This window comes from Achroia grisella, unplaced genomic scaffold (assembly GCF_030625045.1).
Source record: "Achroia grisella isolate CSIRO2021 unplaced genomic scaffold, CSIRO_AGI_Agris_v1 utg109, whole genome shotgun sequence".
NCBI lineage: Eukaryota > Metazoa > Arthropoda > Insecta > Lepidoptera > Pyralidae > Achroia > Achroia grisella.
This window is the reverse complement of record NW_026712573.1, coordinates 4,479,846-4,498,112: the sequence shown is the minus strand read 5'-3', so window position 1 is coordinate 4,498,112 and position 18,267 is coordinate 4,479,846. Positions and strand designations below refer to the sequence as shown.

At 34.2% G+C, this 18,267-nt stretch overlaps 1 protein-coding gene across 2 annotated transcripts in view; it reads right to left on the bottom strand.

The window, feature by feature from the left end:
• Positions 1-18,267, bottom strand: part of LOC131844423 (proline dehydrogenase 1, mitochondrial-like) — a 54,737-nt gene that overhangs the window by 7,916 nt on the left and 28,554 nt on the right. For both annotated transcript variants that reach the window (XM_059193307.1, XM_059193315.1), the window contains exons 4-6: positions 8,165-8,346; positions 7,302-7,366; positions 6,751-6,929 (exon numbers count right to left, since the gene is read on the bottom strand). In XM_059193307.1, coding sequence (XP_059049290.1) covers positions 6,751-6,929; positions 7,302-7,366; positions 8,165-8,346 — 426 coding nt within the window. The remainder of the gene's footprint in view (positions 1-6,750; positions 6,930-7,301; positions 7,367-8,164; positions 8,347-18,267) is intronic.

Sequence of the window (18,267 nt, the reverse complement as noted above, 5' to 3'; positions counted from 1 at the left end):
TTAACAGGTGGCCTGTGTGTAACAGGCCTTGTGGGTGCACAGTAACCTGAGCCCGACGTTTTTATTACCACGACGCTAAAAACTACTCTGTACTGAAAATGTCACTCATTAAAATAAATAAAATAATTACATTGTTATGTATAATTTATGTTATAGTATAGTATATTTATATTTATTGTATAATTTATGGATAGGCCCTAGTGTCGAAATGAGATTAAAAAAAAGTTTTATGTTTACAGTTTTAAAAAAAACTATTCTATGGAACGTGAACCTGTTAATAAACTAATGCAATTAGAATTGAACATTTTACACAAACTGTCGGAGCCAAAAAAAGAGAAAAAAATGAACATTTCGTACTAGACATGTTGTGATTTTTTTAAATTATAACTAGTCATTCATTAAAGGAAAGATTTCCGTGCAGCCTAATATAGATGTGAATTTAAAATTATAATTTCTTTACATTATATTCCTCTGTAAGATCAACTGATCACTCGGAAAGTATTATTCGTAAATTTTGGAGCTTATTTAACAATTAATTAACATTTTCGTAATCTACTAGTACTGTTTCTGTAATTATATAGGCTTTGGCTCAACAGCCAATTAAAAAAAAATCAAATATAGTTAAATATTACTAGCCTAGCTATTGGAATTTGTGACCGGTCTCGTACAAATTTAAGATAAATAAACTTTACTAAAGAAAATAAAGTTGTAATCAGATGGGCTATGCTTGTTTGCCAACATCGTCGCATAAAAAAACAAAACGACCATTCTGTCTTTTTTATTTTGATATATAAACTTAAAAATACTTGACCGATTTCAAATTTACTACACGTACAGAAAGCTTCAAAACTAGCTAGTAACATAAGCTGTCCCGCGGACAGCGCCGCAGTATATAACTAGTTATATAAATTGCAGTACAAGAGGCATGACATCTTAATCCTTTGGAATAGCAACGCATGAGTGGTATCACGGTGTCCTATGATAACGTGATGTGATGTAACGCTGTTCAAGTATGTAGGTGTCGGACGATTACCATCAAGTTACCGTTATTATGTTTGCCATTCCAAAAAAAGATTGTTACAACACTGAATCAATTCTTAACACTCCGTTGTATAGGAAGGTGATATACTAAATTATATATATATATATATAAATTGTAGTACAACATATATATATATATATATAGGTATAGTTCAACATTGTAGTACAATAAACTAGTAGCCAAATGCCTCACAATGTATGCGAAGCATTTACAACTGCTATGGATAGACATACTATCGTTCATTCACCTATAAACTTGACACACGGAAACCTTTGCCTAATTATAAACTAGCCAAACAAACTTTTCGGTTGTTTACACACTATATAATAGGGACACATGTTGTTTACACATTTACCGTGATTGTTTCATTTATGAACGGTCGATATTTCGACGTAGTTACAATCGTTAAAGTAAAGTATTAAATTTTTAAATTTAAGTATAGTAACTGTTGTAGATTTATTTTATACCTGTATAGGTAAAAGGAAAACTATAGAAAAATACTGAATACGCAGATATATATTAAGAAACTATTGTCAAGAAAGAATTGTAGAAGTATAATAATGACTGCTAACTATAAAAGAGCTATAAATTTAAATACAAACTCTAGAATAAAAAATACATTTTTGATTAGCCAGATACACTAACATAGACTAAGTTCATTGTTAATAACAAAAATGTATCTAACTAATGTAAATAAATGAAATTATTACTATTAAGTACTTACTTTATCTATTATCTTTTAATCTTAGTAGCAGGAGGTTCTAATTATAGATATAAATCTAGGTCACATTCGAACTTTCAGTAACAGCATTACATAATTTAGCCGCTAGGGTTACACGCTTGCAATAGCATCGAAATATCGGTAATTATCCTATTTATATAATGTGTGTAATGAACTAGCGAAATACTCGAGACGTAACGCTTACAACAGAAAATGTCTCCACTGACCGACCCCATGGGAATATGTGCAGGACGCTGTAAAGTAAACAGGAAAATAATATACTGTTCACGTCACGGCTCATCGCAGATCGTTCGATTCGAGTATAATACAAACATTTGTATTGGATTGTATTATTTGTATTGGTCTGGGCGTTGTATTAGATCTTATTAATATTAGAAATGCAAAAGTTTGTGAGTATGGATGCATGTTTGTTGCTTTGTCACGCAAAAACTATTGAACGGATTTATGATGAAACTATGCAATAATATAGCTCATACATCAGAATAACACATAGGCTATAAATTTCACGTGGTGAATCTGAAGTTATAAATATATTTCTAAATCTAAATATTTCTATCAGTTGTCTAGCAGGACATATAATTAAATATTATAAAATGTCGAAATCATGGTAAAAGTCAACACTTGACATATTCATATTGCTAGGGGGGAATGGAATTGCTAGTAATTTGGGCTGGTTCATGCATTGCTAACAATGTACCAGGTCAGGTTGAACTCCTGGAAACCATCGTAATAAGTTCCTGGTGAATTTATCATGACTGACTAACTGACCTGAACTCATATTCATCTTATCATTCTCCACCGGTTAAGCCTGCAAAAATCATTAACGCAAGCGGATGAACCATTCCATTATGATCAATTAAAAAAAACATATCAGTACATATATTTAAACCTAACGTTGAACCTACTACTAAATTTTTATTATACTGCAGCAAGAGCTTTTCAAGAAGGGTATATTAAGGTTTCTTAAGGCTCGGCAACGCGCACGTGATACCCCTGGTGTTTCAGGCATTCATAAGCTACGGTAACCGGGGCCGGGGGGGGGGGGGATGGGCCGTATGCTTGATTGCCACCATCATAGTATAAAAAAAATCCTTTTAATCGACTTTTCCCATCTTCGGAGAGTCGGTTAGCAACTCGTTTATTCAAAACTTAAGAGCCATGCTCTTATCGGTGAAGTTGTTTTCACTTCCCACGATCTTACATCATTCTTTTTAAATGCCGAGTCGACCTTAATTTTCCAGTCAGTCAGTTCCTAGAAATGGAAAATCGTTGGAGTGGGACAACTCATTTTTCGGACTATTGTAATGCTTTTGAGCATAGCTCACGTTTACAGCTTCACCGGACAAAATGGCGTAGAAGACTTTCCAAACTCGCTGAGGACTATCATACCAGCGGAAAGATCTGCCTGAGAGAAGCCTGAGAGACGCCACTTTAGCCTGGGGGCATCACTAGGGTTTAGAACATCGACTAAGGCTATCGATATTTCTATCCCAGTTGGAATAGAACAGAGGACCGATCGGAGAATACAAAAAGTGTGACATAACACTCATTAAAATATTTCAGGTGACTGAGACAGCATCGATGTGATTGTTGGACGGTCTCCAAAACGATGACAACTTCGCGAGCTAACAAACTGGTTTGCTGTAATCGTTATAGGCCGCGAGGCAATGACTTCTTTATGTAATGTACAAGATACAAATATAAATGTCATTGAAAGAAATAATTTCTATTTGTTGTACAACACCCATGAGAATAATAAACTTCCAACGTAACAAACAAGTATTGAACTGTGTGACTAGTTAATAAAAATTGGTTTAGAATTAAGAATAAAAATACAAATTATTTGAGAAACATTTTGAAGTTAGTTGGACTCCAGTTACTCTTAGAATAAGTAACATAACTCATATCGTTTAAGATATCGTCATTACATAGTATAAAACAAAGTCACTGTCGCTGTCTGTCCGTCCCTATGTATGCTTAAATCTTTAAAACTATGCAAAATATTTTAGAAGCTTTTATTTTAATAGATAGAGTGATTCAATAGTAAGGTTTATATGTATAATACATGTACACCCGTGCAAAGCCGGGGTGGATAGCTAGTTATTTAATAAAAACAAGTGCAACCTAGTCAAAAAGTCGCACGATGTAAATATATTATTGAATTCTTCGTATTAAGTCCTAACACACAATATAAATCGAATTCCACTTGAAATCATCGTATTTCAATCCTGTTAGATATGTATTCGCTACAATAGTCTAATAGATTTGAGTCCATCCTCACCCAATCATCCTCTCCTGGTATCTCGTCAGTGTATTTCATTAGCGAAGGATGTTGCATGCCCGACAGGGTGCAACCGTTGATACATATACTATATATATTATACTACCTACAAATTAATCTACCCACACAGTAAGAAGATTTATTCTATTCTATGGAAGTACAGCTACATAACAAAATAAGTAGAGTACTATGTTCTTCTTTACTTCTTTGTTCTGTAACTCCAGCAGTCAATATTCCTATATTAAAAAAAACATTAACAGCATTTCAATTTAAGCTCTCTGCCTGCTTTTCCAAGTAATGTCGCAACAGAAACTATTGTCATTACAATTGCGTCACCGCAACTAAAAAATCTCGAAATAGTCAGATTGGACTCTTAATTTAGATTTCTTTAATGTCGCTATGCTTAACAATTGACAATTATTAATAGAGATAGATAAAATTAACAAAAGCACGGACCGCTGTCTGTGGAAAAAACAAATAAAATAAAAAAAAAGTGACAATTGACGAGACAGCAGGTCTGCTGTGGAGTCTAATCTGAAGATTAATTTCAAGCCAATACATTCATATTTTGTCCTTTTCAAATGTATCATTAAATAGAATATATTTATAACAATTTTAGTTAATGCTTTCATTGCTTTTGACCACGTTTCATATTCATTGCTCCATATTTGGAATCAATAATAATAATATTTATTTATTTCAGGCTTATTTTAGCCTATTTTATTAGCAAATTTTACGCAACCCAATCTTATTGGATAGGAATTAGTTCCCAATACCAGACAGGGAAATGGGATTGTTACTAAGGGCAACTGGTAGTCCCAATGCTAGCAATATGCCTACCCGGCCTGCACGGGATCCTTCTAGAAACCATCATGATTAATTCTTAATGAATTCACTACGAGCGACTAACTGATCTGACTCTATACTCATCCATCATGCATGCTCCACTAGTAAACAGACCGCGCATAGCCTAACCATATTCAGCCAATAAAAAATCATGTACGAGATAGACTAATACTAGTCGGTCGTAATTCGTCCATAATTATTTTAACTTTCAGTAAGACCATAGACAAACAATATTAAAAACAAACATTATTCATCTATTCTCAAGTTAACCACAGACTAACAATAAACAAAAGAGTACATAAGCGTGTGTGTGTTAAAAACAATGGTAGTGTGTGTAATGTTTTTCTTATTGATGTAATATATTTATTATCCATAGTTACAAAAAAATGTTAAAATTCCGCACTTTTCTTTATATAAATTATAAGAGTGAAATTGCATACTCTTTCGTGCGCGGAATTTTTGTAAAAAGGGGTACAAAGTTTTTGCTTGACGTATAAATATCTGATACAAGTTCTTAAGAGCCATCACTACCTAAGTTTGACATCGTCTGCATAATCTGTCAATTAAAAAGAATGCAATGTTTATTAATAACTACTTAAATACTGTTCTGACTAGCTGTTATTGCGAACTAGGACGTTTTTTTAGAATTTAATAGATAAACCTTATTGTTTCTTCGATTCTCTATTATATTACTGTTAATCATGCAATAACATTTTCATTAAACTAACATTGAAAAACAACATTTTGATAGCGATAAAATGTACTTGTAAACTACAAAATCAAAATATAAAATTTGTGTTATTTTTTTACTAGTATATCCTTAGTAGACATATTTTTTTATTATTAGATACGTAGGTTTTGATTGGTTTGCTATTTTTAAATAACTGTTAACAAATATTGTAAAATATTTAATCGTATTACAAATTTCACAGACATCGCAGTATTCGAGATATCTGTGGTAATTTTTTTCATATAAACATACATAATATATTGAAACCAATACGAACAGCTGTACTACTCAATTAGTGTGTTGTGTAAACATCGAACCAGCGACTTTTGGAAGGCGAGGTAGTTTGTTAAACCGATAAACTAAATAAGACGTTATTAATCTTTACTATTATTTGTAAACTATAGGTTAAACGTATATATATGTATACGTAAGAGAAAACTTTGCATTTATTTTTTTTTCCCAAAGAAAAATAAAAAAGTATTATTTCTCATACACCACACTGCATTGCTACACTATAGACAAAAAAAAATCTACACAATAGTCTGTTTACTGTAACGAAAATTGAAAAAGAAAGCACTACTAAGGTCTATAAAAAAACCCGTCCCGATTTCGCACAGGTCTACATGTATTATACATATAAACGTTCCTTTTGATACACTCAATCTGTTAATAAAAACTGCATTAAAATACATTGCGTAGTTTAAAAGATGCTTAGATCTCTAGAACTAGAACAGAAAGCGTAATCGACTTCATTTTATAAAGATGACTTTTCTTTACTGTATGTTACATCATCATCATTATCAGCCCACTGCAGTCCACTGCTGGACATAGGCCTCTCCCAAGGTACGCCGCTGGGCTCGATCAGCTTTTCTCATCCAGTTACTACCCGCAACACTACGTTTGTCATCGCTCCACCTAGTCCTACACTACTGTATGTTACAAATAATGTATATTCTGTTCTTTACAAATAAAGCCGCCCACTGTTGCCTCTTTCATTTGTCAATGTTGTATGTTTATACATATTTATATATTAAGTGTATATAAATGTATGTTTGTATTCTGTGAAGAGAACAGTAAGGAATTTTCATAAAATATATTCTGAAACTCACCCTTCCTTATCCGAGGTGATCTTCTTCATGAACTCCTGCACCTCGGGCTTGGTGCTGTGATTCCCGAAGTACCTCTGGAAGTCCTCGATGGTCTTGTGATGGGTGAGCACGTTGCCGGTGCCACCACCGATCTGCTGCATGTAGTTCCGAGCCCGCATAATTACCTCTGATAATTGGAGCTGAAATATAAATATAGATGTAAATATAAATGACCCTGGACACTTAACACAACGTCCCACGCAGCAGAGCTTGTGTTATGGGTACTACATAACCTATATAAATACTTAAATATATATTTTTAAAAGATACGTAATATACATAGCCAGACCGATACAAACAATCGTACTCATGAATACAAATGTCTGTACCGTGTGAGGCATCGAACCCGCGATCATCGAAAGTAAAGCGGTGCGCCAAACCGCTAAGCTACCGAGGCCATCACCAGAATTATTACTTAAGATTTCTGTAGAATATTTAGAAATATATATTTCTACTAGAAACTGCCTTAGCAAAAAATTGTAAATATTATGAAAGTCCAAAACTAAACTCACCAACAACTGAGGTCTGCCGAGAGCGGTCAGTTTAACGGCCATTAGGCCTGTGCTTTTGGTAACACCTGAAACATAAGAACATCGAGACATAAAATACTAGCTAGTATCATAGACTTCGTCTGCTTTTTTCATACAAAAATCCAATCTATCGTTATGTTTATTTTTAACAAGATCCGTTCAGCCGCCAAGGTAACAACGACAGATAAACCTTTGTATTTGGATAATAAAAGCGAGCAAATCTTATAGTAGATACAAAAAATATAAAAAAAAAACAATATAAAAATAATAATATTATAAAATAAAATTAAAAAAAAAAGATTAAATACAAAAAATCCCAAATATGCCACTGGTTCCTAAGTTTCGTTAAGCAATATATTTTGTTTCAATAATCTGAATTATATATTATATCTGTAAATTTCCTATATAAAAAATATACGGGTTTAAATTCAGTCACTCGAGGGTTGCTGCCGTCGGAGTCAAATCCATCGCTGGCAAAGGGCTCGCTCAATTAGATTCATTTTCAATCCATCCAAAATAAACGCAGATCAATACAAACAATCACACTCATGACTACAAATACTTGTATCGTGCGAGAAATCATTTCTTTTTCGGACTACTAATGCTGTTGGCCGCAGCTGGCCTTTACAACATCACCGGATGATAGGGGGCAAGTGCAGATGGCACTCAAACACGCGGAAGGACTTATGGAACGGCTGAAGGCCAACTCCCGCCTGACGGATACGACTTTAGTCTGAGGGCACCGCTAGGGTTTCGGACCTTGGCTCCGAGCGTCGTAACTTAAATGTCTGTTTGAATTAGACGGGGGATCGATCGGAGGAGCACCTTGCGAGAGTATAACTCACCAGCGACAGCGTCGATACTCTTCAAGAACGCCTCCATATTCTTCTCGCAGGACGCCTCGTTCAAGTAAAAGTATGTTCTGGCGCTGGTCACTTTGTACCGGCGGTCGGCAAACCGCTGCTCCACGTGGTACTGTCTCAGCTGTCCCTCCTCCTGCTTGTCCCCGCTCTCTGATATCGAGGCGCTGGAATAAATAAAAACACCATTATAATAATAATAATAATACTAGCTGATCCCGCAAACGTTGTTTTGCCATATAAATAAAGATCGCTATTAAAAAATAGTTGAAAATTTTGGGTTGCATGTATTTTAAATCCAAATCATAAACAAACAATATCACGAAGACATAAATATTAGGCACATTGATTTAAGAAGATAAAGTATAATCCATCACGTTTAAAATAAGTAATCATAACATGATTACTTATTTTAAACGTAACTATAATCATAGTAACAGTTTATATATAACGTGCAACTGATCCGAACGAGAATAAATTATATTTACTGCTGTATATCTGTAATCCACTGAATATCTCCATCAACAAATAGCAAGTTAATCGTACTTTTACCAACATTCAGTACCGTCTTCACTAGCTTACCTTCCCAACCAGAGTGAATTACCCCCTGGAGAGGGGGAGAGGGGGGGGGAGGTGGGGGGGAAGGGGATTTTTAGTAATGTGGATTGATTATCTTATTGCTAGCAATGTACCATGTCAGGTTGACCTCCACGCGGTTCCCCTGCAAACCATCGTGATAAATTCTTGATGAATTTGTCACGATGGGCTAACTGACCTGACCTCATGTTCATCTTATCATCCTCCACTGGTGCCCCGCCAGCGTTAACCGTTAGCGCAGGTGGGTGCACCATGCCTTTATCATAAAAAAAACCCCCCTATTATTAATTATTATTATTATTATTATTACTGGCTGACCGCCGCGAACTCCGTTCAACCTCAAAATTACATAAGGAAAGGTTTTTTTTTTGATACGCAATATATTTCTGAATGCACCCTGTTTGACAGGTATCAGCTGTTTGTATGGGAAATTAAATTTGTTGTTTTTACTATATTATATGCAATTTCTTCACATTTTATCACCGTTTAAACCTTTCCTGGACTTCCACGAATATTTCAAGACTAAAATTAGCCAAATCATTTCAGCCGTTCTCTAGTAGTTTTAGCGAGACTAATTAACAGCAATTCATTTTTATATATATAGATAGATTAGTAAAACATGGTTTGACTTAGAATTAATATAATGTCACATGTACGTATTGTCAACAGTCAATGTTGAATGAATAACATAAACTAAGATTCTAAATACTAAACTACAATTACGAAAACTACATTCAGCTTATTATGTTTGTATACATGGAACTTAACACCGTCTCTCACATTTATTTATCTATATCTATACATATAAATAAAATTGGAGTGTCTGTTTGTAATATGGAAATAAACGTTTTTTACTACATGCATATGAATATAAATAGGGTGCATACACCAAAATAACATTTTTTACAATTTTTGTCAGTCTGTTTGTTTATTCCGGTTAATTTCTGAAATGGCTGGACTGAACTTGACAGAACTTTTTTTGGCAGGTGGCTGATTTATTTATTTATTTATTTACGTCACACTAAGTGAGCTTTACAGTTTCCCAATATGCCCACTTAGGAAGATTGTATATATATACACACACTTATAAAACACATACTAGTTACTAATACATACACTAATTACACAAGAAAAAAATAAAATAAAAAATAATAACAATAATAATAATCTTACTTTTCCATACTACTTAAATAATCTACTGCCATCCTACGAAACTCCAGCAAATTACTAGTAAATATGTCCTGATCCGGAAAACGACTAACAACACCGTTGAGTAGACTCAATGCCAGAGAAATAGGAGCCTGTTTGGCCAGCTCCGTCCTTCTCCATGGAACATCAAACAAGTTTCGTCTTCGTGCTTGTACGTAATTATTGGGCGCTCTTATGGACACCGATGTTAATACCGCTTGGTTACATTTTTCACCTCTCATGACTTTGACTACATATTCCAATAATGCAATCTTCCGTCTTACTTCGAGTGTGTCATGTCCCACCATCCCCAACAAAAACATAGTAGGATATATATTTGGGTATGTTACCCTATAACCATACTGCCTTTGATATATATATCGTATAAATTTCTTTTGGAGTTTCTCCACCATGAGTATGTATTTTGACTCATGAGGGTTCCATATAATTGCGTTGCTTTCTAATTTACTGCGTACGAAGATATTATATAGTATTTTGATACTCAGTATATTATCTAACTGGTTTGCCTGTCGTAATACAAACCCAAGGGTCCTGAACGCCTGAGTGCATATTGTAATAATATGACTTCGGAAAGTAAGATCATCACTCATCAAAACCCCCAAATCTCTTAGAGACCTTACCCTATTTATCGGTGTATTACCTAACCTGAAGTAAGAAGCAGTAACTTAGGCTACTTTTATATTAGAAAAATTCTGCATTTAACTTTTTTGTTAAATTCCACGCGGACGAAGTCACGGGTACAGCTAGTTTATTTATATATGTACCTACTCTTTATTGCACCAGGAAAATTACATTAATTAAAATTAACAGAGTAATTAAAAGCAAGAGGGTAGAAAAGGTAAGGGTATGCAATCTCTTCCAGACAATCTTTGAGCTTTGATTTGTTATCGGTGTTTCCATCACCGGAGAGTTAATAATTTACACAAATATTCTTACTGTTAGCCTGACTCGAACTTTGACCTTTGGATATACGTAATATCAAACCACTAGGCCATGTTGTTTATAAATAGTTCTAGCAAAAAATAATTTCAATAACACCGATCATCCATTACGGCCCACTAACTGAAAGAACAATGACCCCACTTTTTTCTCGTAAAATTATTTACAAAGGCCAAAGCTGTGGCTCTATACGTGTTTATTTAATCTATATGCATATTTTATTTAAGTCAAAGACTATGAGCAGATATGGTAAATATTCGTCGAGGGTTGACTGTGATTGCCTGTAGAATTATCATCTCTTCAAGTGGTCCTATTTTTTTAATAGATACTAATGAAATGCCGACTGCGCTAACGGTTTACGAAGGCATCAGAGGAGGATGACCAGATGAGTATGGGGCTAGGTCAGTCACCCCTTCGTGTAAAATTTATCACTATTGTTTCCAGGGGACCAATGTCAATCATATGGAGATCTTTGGGGGAGGCCTATGTCCAGCAGTGAACGTCTTCCGGGCTGCGATGATGATGATGATGATGACCAATGTCAAGCGTGCATGTCAACCTGACATGTATATCACACTAGCTGTGCCTGCGAATTCGTTCGCGCAGCACACGCAACGGAAGCCCTCAAATATCAATAACTTTGCCCGTTTTTGCATCATTTTTCACTGATGCTTCGCTTCTATTGGTCGTAGCGCAATGGTATATAACTTAAAGCCTTCCTCGACAAATGGACTATCCGACACAATGAAATAATTTTTCAATTCGAACAAGTAGGTTCCCGAGATTAGCGCGTTCAAACGAACAAACAAACTCTTCAGCTATATAATATTAGATTTATAATTACTAATTGATTTTATCTCTTGCTGTAGTTGATGCCGCTAGTATGTGTAATATTTCCTTAAACTTTCAATACTAGGTATTTTTTTTTAAATTTATTTAGGACTAAAAAACAGTAATACAATATTATATATACATACAATGTGTGATGAGATGAAAGATAAATGTATCACCAACGACGTTAATCACAGTTTACTTAAGACAATAATTATATAATCATGCAAATTTGTTTAGAGTAGTGGTGAATTTTATACAAAGTTACAAATATCGACTCAAAATGCAACTTATTTGTTATTATAAAGAAAGCGTAAAATGAAATAAAATAAAATAATAATAATTATATAAAAAAGGAATTACTAAGAATAAAAATTAACATATATTAAGTTAAGTGGGTATGTGACAAAGTCTGACCAACCATCTTTTTAGGTATGTCTAGATAGAAAGATAATCATTTATTTAGACTAGTAAATGATCACAATCTGTTGGCAAATCGATTGACAGTCCCCGACAAAATATGTTGTCTAAAAAAACGTATATTACTAGAACCCGATGAGCAACCAAGACCAATGGGCCATAGGAAAGGGGATTGTTAGTAATGCGGACTAATAACTCCATTGCTACCAAAGTACCAAATCAGGTTTACCTGCACGCGGAAATCATCGTGGTAAATTGTCATTTGCCAAGATGTGCTACCCTCATACTCCTCTTATCATCCTCTGCTGGTGCTCCGCCAACGTAAACCGTTAGCGCAGGCGGGTGCACCATTCCATTATCATCCATAAGAAAAAAATCTTACGACTTAACTATAGCGCCTACCAAGCGAACCAAACTATTATTCTGTTATTCTACTACTATTATACTATTAATAATAATAATAAATCTATTTATTGCCAACAATCCCCCTTTCCCGGTACCAATTTATTCTGGTGCCTATTGCTTGAAAATAGTATGTTCATTATAAGTCGTTAGAGTTCAATTTAGAACGGCTGGTCAAGCTATAGAATTACAATGCTTATTTTTATATTATGACCTAACATTGAAATATCAACTTAAATACAACGATTTTAGGTCCTTATTGAATGCTCTCTTGGAAATCCTTTTCCGTAAATGCCGTGCGCTGTTAGAATTTATAAATAAATATAATCACTTCTATAAATATAGGAGCAATAACCACTTTCACTCTCTACAGTACCGATTCATGCTGACAAGAAAAAACTTATATAAAATATTATTTTTCAATGTCGACCTAATTGCGACAGGTGTTGAATCTAATTCTCTTTGGCATCTAGAATCATTGTCTTCGATTCGTCTACTGTCTGTTTAACGCATGAATTCCCAAGCTTGGGCTCGCGTAATTTGTGTTGAATATTAGCGAGTAACTTAGATACTTAACGTGTTTGTACATCATAAATTTTATTTAGCTGACTAGTGGACCCGCGTCATTGAACGTTTTTTTATTTCGGACTAGTATAATGCTGTTGGCCGCAGCTGGCCTTTACAGCTTCACCGGACGAGAGGCTGTGAGTGCAGATGGCACTCCAAACCCGCGGAAGGACTTATGAAGCAGCTGAAAGCCATCTCCCGCCTGATGGATACATCGTACGCGAGTACAATATTTGTATATTGCTGTATATATTGACGGTAATCAAAAGACGACGATAAACAATTTTCTTGTTAATACGTTTCACATAAAGAATATTATATTTCAACACGGAGAGAAGAAAAAAATTAAAAAAGCTCTCAAAGAAGTGAAATAGTTAATTGTGACAATATATGTTCAATAAGCTATCTAATGTTTTACTTATTATTTTTATTATAAGGTAATGTAGATGAAATTATGCCTAATACGTAACTGCTTATTATTTTATTGTATTATTTTAATTATCACCGATAAATGTCGTTTCCAAACGTAAACCTGTATGGACACATTCTGGAGACAACTAGTAATGAATAAAGTACATATATATTAAATTATTTTGCGGGCCGCATAAAACTAATTGAGTAGCACTGCAGTAACGTACAGCGTTTCTGGGTCACATATTCTCGACTCGACTGAAATATTTGGCACAGATTCGCTCCGGCTACTTTCACTGTTCTGAAAGGAAATATATATGTAGGCGTCGCGTCGTGGCCCAGACGATAATTGATTGCAATTTTATTTATTGTTTACTAACTTTTGACTGCGTCTTTGGCTGCCTAAACTTTGATGCATCATACCATCCCAATTTTAGGCAATGTGCCCGAAATATCCCAGGTATTGTTGTTGCATGGTATAAATAAATGGTACGGGGGAAATGAATTGTTAGTAATGGGGACTGAGACATAGATAGCAAAATACCATGTCAGGATGACCTCCACATGATTCCCCTGGAAACCATGTTGATAAATTCCTTGTGAATATGTCACGATGGTGGCCATCGTCCACTGGTGCCCCGCTAGCGTATACCGTTAGATGCAATGTATTATCCTTTCATAGAATTACTAAGCACTCAACAACTCAACCACTAATAAACTCAACAGAAGTTTGCGCGATCACAATTTTATCTGTCAATATAAACAAACAACAAAACAACAAAATATAAATAAACACCTATAACAAACCAAATTTAAAGGGCAGAAAACCCATCTATTTTGGATACAATATTTGATCAAATATTTTAGCGAAAATAGTCTAAGTATTTATATTATAAGTAAATAAAAATAGCACAATAATAATGTCAGAGGGATTTTTATAATAGTGACTATTGACCCTTATCGCTAGCAATATTATTAGGTCGACCCAGGATCTAAGTGACCTGTCTACATGTTCATCACATTATCCTTCACTGGATTACGTAAACCACCAACAACGTAAACCAACCACTCACGCAGCCACCGCGTCATTCTATATTCATCCAATAAAAACAACTGATAGTAAATATATACTATATTTTAGATCTATTATAAATATATAATAGTATAATATTGTGTATTTAATATGTATAAACGAAAATAATTATTAGAATTAAAATAGTTTTTAATTAATTTAGAATTCATTACAAAATTTTTTTAGCTAAAGACATATATATTTATATATTAATATCTTTGTATTTAGCTATAAATCTTGTATAATGTAACAAATCTACAAAATTCTTAAAAAAAATAAGAAATAACATAAACTGACATTTCTATTCCTTTCTTTCTTCCCTTTTTGCCAACGTAACATCATTCATACCATGATATTAAAACTAAACTGAACCTAATAAATTCTTCTTTAATTGAATTAGTGCTAATCGGTAGTTTGTATTCACACACTTAAACTGAAATTGTAATTAAGATTAAATTATTTAAAAGAGCAACACACAAGTTTCTTGCTTGTTCTTCTTGTAATGAGACAGCTTTCCGAATGAGCGGTAGATTAAAAAAAATATGATGACTATTCAAAAGTGCTTCAATGTAAGTTTAGTTGAATAAATGATTTTCTATTCTATTCTATTCTCGAAAACTTACTACAATATTCGTCTTGAACTGAAACCCATAAATACTGGCAGACAGTAACATTTAAATTCAAACTACAGGCGCTTTTGTAAGTTACGGTAGAACTGCACGACATCGTAATAACCCTCATGATACGGTAGAAAAGCATAATGTTTAAAGACTTTTCTAACTTTGTATCGACTATAAACAATATTTACATTATCATTACATTAATAAGTGAAGAAAAAACTTTGTACATCTTTCTACGAAAATTGTGCTAACGGAGGTGTATGGAATTTCGCACACCTATCTAGTCTATAGGAGTTAAGAATGCTAATATATTTGTTTAATTATTATATTAATACATTAAGTGACTTCTCGCCCCAGCTTCGCACTGGTGTACATGTATTATACATATAAACCTTCCTTTCGAATCACTCTATCTATTAAAAAAAACGTCAAATACTGATATTTGTTAATAATAGTCGTGGTAACGAAGTAGACTTCTACAGGACTCTGTCTCACACATTTTACCATCAAGACAGCCATTCGTCTCTTAATCATTCCCATTAAATAAAAGGTTCATAAAAATCGGTTAAGATGTTACTACTGGCTGGGGTCATAAAAAAAGCATACCAATTATTGACCAAATTATTACTTTGCTTTCAGATTTGATGTGCAAAAACGAGTTCTTATTGGCGTCTAACGGGCCCATCTATTTAATCTAGTCGGTACAAAATAGAACATTACTTGTAAAAGTGAAAGTGCGTTTCGTTGTTTCTTATGCCTTGACAGATTATAACTGGTGGGGGGGGGGGGGAAGAAATGTTAGTAATGTGAACTGATTACAACAACATTAGCAATATACCAAGTCAGATTAACCTCCCTGGAAACCATCGTGATGGTTTCCAGGGGAACTCCTGGTTATTTCGTCACGACGCCTGACAAGTCAGGGACAAGAATTTAAGGATATTCTTAGGAGCGATTTTAGTAGTTCTCCTCAGGGTATAGTGTATAACTTTACAAAGGACATATTATATTTATGCATGAGTGGGCTACAACCACATAGGATGTGTAATGCATTACCTCTTCTGTTTGGCAAAATCTATGGTCTGTTACTCGCGGTCTAACAATAAAATATTGAGCAGAAGTTTATGCACAATCTGGCAAATGGTTATTAGTAAAAAAAATCACGAAAATTCGATAAATAATATGAACATTACCACTTCAAACGATTAAAAGGTGATATCAACTATATTTATCATACTTATCGTGTTTATATACAACGATTATAATAATATTTCAGAAAGAGCACGGACTGAAAAGCTAGCAAAGCGTATTTTCAAGAAGAAAGCGATGCGCGGATAGATCTTAGAGATCAGATTTGCTATCTTTGAAACGATACTCCTCTTTGTCCGATGGAGACCAAAATTTCATCGAAAGTCAACCTTCGGGCGTCCATCAGTTACCACTCAAAAAAATCTGATCGGTCAAGGTCGAGTTTTTCAGAATAAAGGCACTCCGCTCAATTTGTGACCTGGTGTGTAGACAGCACACCGGTAACAAACCTAATTTAATGTGATTGGAATTGGACATAATCTGACAATTCACCTGAAGGTAAGCAGTAATCATCGCTTATATACATGAGCAACACCTTGGATACCACGTCTACACGTGATGCCTTTTTTTAATACTACGATGGTGGCAAACAAGCATACGGCCCCTCTGATGGTAAACGGTTACCGTAGCCTATGGACGATGGAAACACCAGGGGTGTCACGTGCGCGTTGCTGACCCTTAAGAGTGTGTTTGTGAATGTTATAAATATAGTAGTAGCCCATATATTAACAAATATTAAATATTTAACTAATTTCTATGTACAATATCTACGAATAACATGTTAATTGCCAATCTAGAGGACTAAAATGTCACTGATCACTATAAATACCTGAAGATACTGATGACCCTTGAACTAAAACATATCTTACAATACAAGCTGCTAACAATTCTGGTCCCTAGGGGATGTATATAGCGAACTCTAAACCAAGACCAGCAAAATAAAATCACCTTGATCATAGCGCTACAGGTCTAACGCCTAGTCATAGCCTTAAAATTTTCAATAAACAAAAACAAGGCTGATAGGCGGCTAAATGTAGGCCGTAGTTTTACAGGTCTAAATACTTAGTAACAGCCCATACCCCTCAAAACAGACAGCTGAATAGGGAGACAGAAGAACCCATGTAGACGACTTTGTACGAAGTCTACTTGTCCAACATGTGGAGTCTATGGTATAAGTTTATCGCTAATCTTAGTTTATCCCATAAATTATTGATAATGAAATAGACAACCTGTTATCAAATGATTAAAGGCTTGCGTCAGAGATTAGGCTGACTATCATAAGACCCATTTACATCATCCAATTTACCATACAGAGTATTGGTGTCATGAATTAAATACATAAATAGCAAGCATAACAAACATCACACTGCAGGTTATAGCAATAATAAACTACAATAGCTAAAAAATATTTATCAATATAAAAAACCTATAATGTGAGAAAAATCTTTTCTATTTCGTTTTCTAGTACTTTGATCTATAACGAACGTTTAACTACGCAGAATTTATAAAACACAGTTTTATAATACACAAGGTGTTTATCGGGAAATCATAAATTAAATTACATATAAAATATATAAAAGAAACATATCAATATTTACAATAATCTAACTTTAAAAGTAGTTCAATACTTTGAACTAGTTTGAAGACTGTTCTTTTGTTTCTTTTTATGTTATTTTAAGAAATAAAAAATATTAGAGTGTAGAACACTTAACTCTTATTTCATGCGTTTGACAGTTTGCGCATTTCATGAATGTGAATTTAGAATAGAATATTCGTAGCTAACAGTACCTACACCGTCTGTCAGGTCGGTTAGTTTCAGTTACTTGAATAAAAATGAATCGCTAAGTGACTTAGGCGCCAAAGCCGACAACGTCTGGACTTTTTACACATTTTTTTTTTCAATTTTATTTATTGTCCAGGTATGAAGAGGA